At 21.4% G+C, this 9,312-nt stretch overlaps 2 protein-coding genes across 7 annotated transcripts in view; one reads left to right on the forward strand and one right to left on the reverse strand.

Moving 5' to 3' along the window:
- Nucleotides 1–9,312, forward strand: part of LOC117181470 (organic cation transporter protein-like) — a 104,022-nt gene that overhangs the window by 75,179 nt on the left and 19,531 nt on the right. For all 4 annotated transcript variants that reach the window (XM_033374152.1, XM_033374149.1, XM_033374153.1 and 1 more), the window contains exon 4: nt 1,642–1,912. In XM_033374152.1, coding sequence (XP_033230043.1) covers nt 1,642–1,912 — 271 coding nt within the window. The remainder of the gene's footprint in view (nt 1–1,641; nt 1,913–9,312) is intronic.
- The window catches only part of LOC117181471 (DDB1- and CUL4-associated factor 12), a 251,124-nt gene that overhangs the window by 69,460 nt on the left and 172,352 nt on the right, over nt 1–9,312 (reverse strand). The gene's annotated exons all lie outside the window — the stretch shown is intronic.

Below are 9,312 nucleotides of genomic sequence, written 5' to 3' on the forward strand. Positions count from 1 at the left end.
TGTAATTGAATCGAAGAAACTTTTCTTTGACTGAGAACCAATAATTATTCTTCTTTGAATAAAGGAAACTTTTCTTTGAATGAAAGCCAATCTTTTTTTTTTTATTCAAATGTAATGGAATCGAAGAAACTTTTCTTTGACTGATAACCAATCATTATTTTTCTTTGTTGCAAAGAAATTTCTTCGAATACATTAAAATTTTCTTAACTGAGAGCCAATCAATATGTCTCTTTAACGGAGACCCAAATATTTTTCTTTGAATGAAAGAAAATTTTCTGGGACGGAGAGCCAAAGAACATATTTAATTTAATGAAAGAAATTTTTCTTTGACTGAAAGTCAATTTTTCTTCAAAAAATGTAGAGTTGAAGAAACCTTTCTTTGACAGAAAAACAATTATTTTTCTTTGAATCAAAGAAACTTTTCTACAACTGAAATACAATGAATTTTTTCTTTGACTCAAAGAAATGTAATTGGGTCGAAGAAAATTTTCTTTGACTGAAAACCAATAATTATTTTTCTTTGTTGCAAAGAAATTTCTTCGAATACATTAAAATTTTCTTAACTGAGAGCCAATCAATATGTCTCTTTAACGGAGATCTAAATATTTTTCTTTGAATGAAAGAATTTTTTCTGGGACGGAGAGCCAAAGAATATGTTTAATTTAATGAAAGAAATTTTTCCTTGACTGAAAGTAAATTTTTTTCAAAAAATGTAGAGTCGAAGAAACCTTTCTTTGACAGAAAAACAATTATTTTTCTTTGAATCAAAGAAACTTTTCTACAACTGAAATACAATGAATTTTTTCTTTGACTCAAAGAAATGTAATTGAATCGAAGAAACTTTTCTTTGACTGAGAACCAATAATTATTCTTCTCTGAATAAAGGAAACTTTTCTTTGAATGAAAGCCAATCTTTTTTTTTTATTCAAATGTAATGGAATCGAAGAAACTTTTCTTTGACTGATAACCAATAATTATTTTTCTTTGAATTAAAGAAACTTTTCGTTGACTGAAAGCCAATGTTTTTTTTTTTGTACAAAGAAATTTTTCTTAGACGGAGAACCAAATAATATATTTCTTTGAATCAAAGAGCCTTTTGTTTGAAGAAGAGCTAATAAAAATATTTTTCTTTGAATAAAAGAAAATTTTCTTTGACTGAAAACCAATAATTATTTTTCTTTGTTTCAAAGAAATTTCTTTGAATATATTAAGAGCCAGATATTTTTCTTTGAATCAAATAAACTTTTCTACAACTGAAATACAATGAATTTTTTCTTTGACTCAAAGAAATGTAATTGAATTGAAGAAACCTGTCATTGACAGAAAACCAACAATTATTTTTCTTTGATTCAAAGAAATTTCTTTGAATATATTAAGAGCCAGATATTTTTCTTTGAATCAAAGAAACTTTTCTACAACTGAAATACAATGAATTTTTTCTTTGACTCAAAGAAATGTAATTGAATTGAGGAAACCTGTCATTGACAGAAAACCAACAATTATTTTTCTTTGTTTCAAAGACATTTTTTTTGAAGAAATTTAACTTTTAAATTATTTTTTTAAAGTGTATTTGACGGTTGGTTTTTATATTATTTGTTTGAAACCAACGATTTGCATCTGATTGAAAATGAAAAATTTCAGATGTCTTCTGCCTGTAGAAAAACTAGAAAATGCAACATACGGATTGCCGGCGGATTTCGTGAACGTGAGCTATCCCGTAGATTCAAAAACTAGTATGAGAAAAGAAAGACCATCTCAATGTCGAAAATATGATATAAATATTCCCTCGACAGTTACAACTTTGGATCAATATTATTTGTTTGCGACAACTGAAAACAAAAAATGGAACACCACATCCTGCGAAAATTTCGTTTATAACAGGACTGTATACAGCAGTACAGTAGTGTCGGAAGTAAGTATCCATTTTTAATTATAACAAAAATTAATTACATTTTTCAACATTTTTATTATATAATTTAAATATTGAGGCTTTAATTTTCAACAAAAAAATTTTTTTCTAAATTGTACTCTATTGTCTGGAAAATTATTTATTTATTTTTTTTAAATTAGAATTTGAGCGTCGATTCATAAAAAAAAAACGTCTTCAGGGTATCTAGTCAATTCCTGGAATTATAAATAATATATTTTTGCATTCCTTGTAAATATATAAAAATATAATAATTTTTTTGTTTGTTTTTGTTCCTAGATTCCATAAATTTCAAGAATAATTTAACAAATTTGTTTTATCTTCATATACTTAAAATTTAGTGCGTACTTAACATATTAATATTTTGAATAAAAATAGAAAAATATATTCTTGCTTTTTTAAAACTTGCTTTTTAATTTAAAACGCTTCAAATTCTTAATATTTCAAGTAAAAATATTGCATTTTTTAATAAGATAGATGAATTTTTAACCAAATAGTTAATTTAAAAAAAAGAGATAATTTTTTAAGTAAAAATGTTTTTTTTTTTAATTTTAACCAAAAGATGAATTTTTAACCAATATTTGTAATAGTAGATATATTAACCAAAAAAGATTTTAATTTAATCAAAAAAAAATTTAAACAATTTATTTCGATCATCAACCAAAACATAATAATGTTTAACCAAGAAGTAACATTTTTTACACAGAAAAAAAATTCTGTACCAAAATAATTGAGCTTTCAACCAGAAAGATGAGACTTCAACCAAATAGTTCAATTTTATATTAAAAAGGATAAAATTTCAACCAAAAAGTAAAATTTGTAACAAAAAAAAAAAGAATTTTTTAATCAAATAATTAAGTTTTCAACCAAAAAGATTAATTTTCAAGCAAGAAAGGAATATTTGCATTTTCAGTTTTATATAAAAACAAGTCTTCATCAAGGTCGTTCAATTTTCTACCGAAATGGATTTTTTAACTAAAATGATGGATCTTTATTTCGAATAGTTTAATTTTTAGGAATAAAATTAATTTTCTACGAAAAAATAAGAATTTTCACACAAAAAAGTGGAAGAAAAAAAACCTTATCAAAAATTTTGAATTTTGAAGCCAAAAAGACGACTTTTCAATACGAAAAGCGAGGTTTTCAACCCGAAAATATAATTTTTTAACAAAATAGTTAATTTTCAAGAAAATTGGTGAATCTTAAAGCCATAAAAGCGAATTTACTACAAAATTTTTAGTTTTCTGCAAAAATACTTTAATTTTCAACAGAATAATACGATTTTTAAACAAAATAAATAAATTTTTATCTAAAGAGAGAAAATAATTTTAAAAAAATGCATTTTTGACTAAAATAATGAATCCTAAACCAAAAAATAAACCGAATGGTAGAATATTTAACTAAAAAAATCAATTTCAACGAAAGAAATTAATTTTAAATTAAAAAGATGAATTATTTTGAACCAAAAAAATAATAATTTAGCCGTATAGTAGAATTTTCTGCACAAAAATAAAAATGTTCTATAAATTATGTGAATTTTCAACTAAAAATAGTATATTTCATCTAATAAGATTTTTTTAAGACGAATTTTGAACGATATAAATTGATTTTTAAACTAAAAAAAAGAACATAATTTTTAACCAAAAAGAATTAATTTTTAACTAAAAGCACGAATATTTAATAATAATAAAAAGTTCAACCAGATAGCATAATTTTTAATAAAAAAGACATATTTTCAGCAACGATAAAAAAACGAATTTTCAGTCAAAGCAATTAATTTGAGAATAAAACGATGAATCTTCAATCAAAAAAATGAATTTAACCAAATAGTGGAATTTTCAACCAAAAAGATAATTTTTTTCACAAAAAGACCAGTTTTTTTTTTACAAAATATATGAATTTTCAACTGAAAAAGATCAATTTTCAACAAAAATAAGAAAACCGAATTTTCAAAGATTAAAACTTTTCAACTTTAGGTTAAAACGACGAATCTTAAAACAAAAAAATGAACTTAAACATATAGTGGAATACTCAACTAAAAAGATAATTTTTTTGCACAAAAAGGCCATGTTTTTTTACAAAATATTTGAATTTTCATCTAAGAAAGATCAATTTTCGACAAATATTTCGATTTTTTTTTGACAAATTTTTAGAAAAAAAATCCTTCTAACTTTGATTTTAACCGGTTTTTAAAAAAATAATTAGTTTATTTTTTATATTTTGTAATTATTATATTATTCAGTTTAGAATGCGTAATTCAAAAATCTTTCACTTTAAAAAATTTTAATTTTAGATTTTTAATTTTTAAGCGTACATTTTAATTTAAAGAATTTTAAAATTCAGTTTTAAAGGCTTAAAGCATTAAAAATTCGATGATTGTTGATTTGAAAAAAAAATTTATTTGATCAACTGTGTATATAAATTAATTAATAATTTTTTTAAATTGAATTGTTTAAAAAGTATACAATAATTGTAAGTTAAATTGTTGAATTTTGACGTATAAATAACAATTGAACGCCTATTATTCTTCGAAAAAATTTGAGTAGATTTGAAGTTTTATTTCGAAGATTTGAAAAAATTAAAAATTCGAAATGATTTCAAATAATTTTTTCGCACAAAAAATTTAAAAGCTTTTTAAGAATTTTTAGAGACTTCAGAAGAATAAAAAAACATTTCCCAGGAAGATCAAAAATGATTTTTTATTTTAATAATCTAATTTTAAGAGAATATTTAAAAAGATTTATAACGTTTTAAAAAAAAATGCAAAAGTGAATTTGGAAGATTTTAAGAAAATTTCTTTAATTCGACAGAATGAAAAAAAATATTATTTTGAAGATATGTAAAACATCATGTGGATGTTTCAAGATTTTGAAATAAAATTTCAAAGCATTTTAAGGGTTTTTAAACTATTTAAAATTAAAATAATTTTACTTTTAATTTGAACAGAGAACTTTTAATTTCTTACAAATTTATATTTGGAACTTTGAATTTATCCAAAATAATAATAATAATAATTCTGAGTTGGAACCGGGAATTTTCAAATTGAAAAAAAAATTCCGAACTTGTACTAGAAATTTTCGAAAAGGAACAAAATTTTGAATTGGAAGAGGACATTTTTCCAAACAATTCTAATTCTGAGTTGAAGCAGGGAATTTTTAAATTTTATCCAATTCTGAGTTGAAACTGGCATTTATCCAAAAGAATTATTATTTTTCCTAGAAAAGGGAATTTTTCAATTTAAATAAATTCCGAGTTGGAACAGGACATTCAAAAAAATCTAATTCTCACTTGGAACGGGATATTTAAAAAAAAAATTAAATAAAATTATAATTTGGAACAGGAAATTTTAAAGAAAAATTCTAATTTTTAGTTGAAATGGAGAATTTTCGAAAAGTATTAAAATTCCGGATTTAAACAAGAATTTTTCGATTTTTAACCAATTTTGAATTCGACCTGGAATTTATTATAAATTGCAACAGGAAATTTTACAAAAAAAATCAATTCTTAGTTGAAATGGAAAAGTAAATAAATAAAGAATTTTCTTAAAGAAATAAAATTCTGGATTTAAACAGGGTATTTTCATTTTTTAACCAATTCTGAACTGGAATTGGAATTTATCCAGGAAAATAAAATTTCTCGAGGGAAAATTAAATTTTTTAAATAAAATCATTATTCTGTGTTAAAAGGAGGTATTTTCGAAAAAAATGTAAATTATAAATTGAAACAGGAAATTTTCGAAAAAATTATAATTTTTACAATTGTTTGAAATTGAAAATTTTCGAAAAGTATTAAAATTGTGGATTTAAACAAGGAATTTTCGATTTTTAAACCAATTCTGAGCTGGAATTAGAATTTAAAATTGCTTAAAATGGTATAATTTTGAACATTTTTAAATTAATTGATTGATTCTTCAATGTAAGGCATTGAAAATAATAAAGTGGATTTTTATTTTTGGAACTGCATCTGAATCTTTGAACTGTACAATTTATAAAAGTTAAAAGTTTATTTGGCAGGATTAAAAAAAATTATTAGCTACAATTTTAGGAAAAATTGTAATAATTTTAAAAGTTGTTTAGAAGTTCTGAAAAAAAAACAATAAATTATTTTTAAAAAAATGTTAACAAAATTTTGATATAAAACTTTAAAGCATTTCAAGGATTTCAAAACTATGTAAAATAAAAATAATTTAACTTTTAATGTAAGAAGGTATTAGATTAGGATATTTGAATTGTTCGATTTTTTTTAAATATCACGGAATTTTATAATATTTTAGTGCACTTTTAAGAATTTATTCTTGAGAAAATAGGTATTTTGTACGGTTTTAAAAATTTGAAGGGATTTGGAATTCTTTTGAATTTTATTAATTCACTTGAATTTTTTTAATTAATATTTTTAAAAAATTTTAATGATCCTGAAGATCAATATTTCAAATATTCAAATATTTTATTTTTAATATTTTATTATCAACATTTTAACGAATTTTTTGAAACTCTTTGATAATTCGCCCTCTATTCTTATTAATTTATCCTAAATACTTTTAAATTTTTTCGAATTCTTCTAAATTCACTCAATTCTACCCAATTAAATTTATTTTTCCAATTTTTCGAATTACTTTCAATTAACTTGATTGCTTTTTAAATTTAGGTTGATTTTTTATCCTCTGTTTCCAAAGGAAAAATAATTCTGTTTTTTAAAAAACGTAATTATTTGAGTGAAAATTGTACTGTATTTTTGATTGCAGTTTAATTTTTTTTAATGTTAGAAAATTAAATTTCTGAATAATTTCCAAGAATTTCGTAGTAAAATTTATTATAATTTCAATATCAAAGAATTAGAAATATTTTAGGAAATTTTAAAAGATTCCCAGATGTTTGATTTATTTCAGTAATTTGAGGTTTTCAAAAACTGAAATATTTTAGTGTTTTAAAAGATTTCAAGGCGTATTTAAAGAGATTTAAACAATTTTAATGGATTTCCAGAGGTTTATTTAATTTTATGGGATTTTAATATTTTTATGGATTTCCAAGATTTTTTTACCAGACATTAGTTATTTCGTAGGGTTTCGAAAGTTTAAAGAGATTTTTAAATATTTTTTAATATTCCTTTGTAATTCGCCCTGAATTTTTATTAATTTATTTTAAATTCTTCATTCTAAATTTATTCAATTCTACCTAATTCAATTCATTTTTCCTTGTTTTTGAATTTATTTTCAATTTACTACTTTTTAAATTAAGTTTGATTTTTTTATGAATTTCATCTACTCTCAATTTTTTTTAATTTCAGTAAATTCACTAAAAATTGGTTATAATCAATACAATTGTTTTCGATTCTTGAAATTGTTTCAAACAATTTCAATTCTTTTGAGTTTATCTTAAATTGTTTTGTAATCATTAGTCACTTTTTGTGTTAAAAATTAGTAGGATTTCAAAGATTTTAAAAGATTTAAAGTTTTTCTTCGTATTCACATCCTTTTTTCTTTTTTCATTCATTGGAATTTACATTCCTTGTAATTCGTTTTAATTTATTTCAATCCTTTTAAATTCACTCAATTCTACTTAATTCAGTTTTTTTAAATTGTAATAAATCCATTTTATTTTTTTTGTTTCACCTTGTTTTTTTCTCTCTGATTTTAAATTCCTGTAAATTCAATCCAGTTTTACGGAATTTAATGGAATTTGAAAAAAAAAAAATATTTTTCCCAAATCATTTGAATTCTTTTTAATGTAAATTGAATTGTTCTGAAATCTTCTGAATTTATCCTGAATTTGTTATTGCTCTTTGAGTCCTAGAAATCCTTGAAAATCTAATGAAAAAATAGGTTTTCAAATTTTCTTTACTCTGCTGAAGAAAAAAAGTGGCTGAACCGTTTTTTGGTAGTTTTCATTTCACTTTTTTAACAAAACATTTTTCACTTTATTACGGTGAAAATTAGGAAGCTAAAATCTAAGATATTTCAAAGTTTTTCATTTATTCTGGATTTTTTTCAACTTAAACAATAATTTCATTTAAATTTCTGAAATCTAATCATTTTTTAACTGAAAGTTTAACTATTTAATTATTGGTTCGGAATTGATGGTTTTTTTGTTTAAAATTTATATTTTCTAAGTGAAAATTTAACTTCTTTGTAAAAAATTAGTGGTTTGGGCTTGAAAATTCAACTGTTTTGTTGAATATTTTTTCTTTTTGAATCACAAGTTTTATTATTTCGGTTGAAACTTCAACTATTTGGATAAAAATGAACTATTTGATTAATAATTCACATTTTGTGATTAAAAATTCAACTGTTTGGTAAAGTTTTCGTCTGTTTGGCTTGAAAATGTAACAATTTAATTAATTTAATTTAACTTATTTTTTAATTTATTAATTTATATATTTTATTTAATTTATTTTAATTTAATTAATTTAAGAATTTAACTATTTGGATGAAAATGATTTTGTTATTAAAAAATTCACATTATCTGATTAAAAATTCAACTGTTTCGTAAAGGATTCGTCTTTTTGGCTTGAAAATTTAACAATTTAATTTAACTTCTTTTTAATTTATTAATTTAAAAATCTAACGATTTAACTATTTGGATGAAAATGATTTTTTTGATTAAAAATTCAACTGTTCGGTAAACGATTCGTCTTTCTGGCTTGAAAATTTAACAATTCAATTAATTTAATTAATTTCATTTAACTTACTTTATAATTTATTAATTTAATTTACTTAAATATAATTAATTTAAGAATTAAACTATTTGGATGAAAATGAGCATCTTGATTAAAAATTCACATTTTCTGATTAAAAATTCAACTGTTTGGTAAAGTTTTCGTCTTTTTGGCTTGAAAATTTAACAATTTAATTAATTTAATTTAACTTCTTTTTTAATTTATTAATTTATATAATTTATTTAATTTATTTTAATTTAATTAATTTAACAATCTAACAATTTAACTGTTTGGAAGAAAATGATTTTTTTGATTAAAAATTCAACTATTTCGTAAAGGATTCGTCTTTTTGGCTTGAAAATTTGACAATTTAACAATTTATTTTATTTAAATTAACTTATTTTTTAATTTATTAATTTAATTTATTTAATTAATTTAACAATTTAAAAATTCACACTTTCTGTTTAAAAATTCAACTGTTTGGTAAAGGATTCGTGTTTCTGGCTTAAAAATTTAACATTTCAATTAATTTAATTAATTTAATTTAACTTATTTTTTAATTTATTAATTTAATTTATTTTAATTTAATTTAACAATCTAACAATTTAACTATTGGGATGAAAATGATTTTTTTGATTAAAAATTCACATTTTCTGATTAAAAATTCAACTGTTTGGTAAAGTTTTCGTCTTTTTGGCTTGAAAATTTAACAATTTAATTAATTTAATTTAACT

Source organism: Belonocnema kinseyi, chromosome 10 (assembly GCF_010883055.1).
Source record: "Belonocnema kinseyi isolate 2016_QV_RU_SX_M_011 chromosome 10, B_treatae_v1, whole genome shotgun sequence".
NCBI classification, from domain to species: Eukaryota; Metazoa; Arthropoda; class Insecta; order Hymenoptera; family Cynipidae; genus Belonocnema; species Belonocnema kinseyi.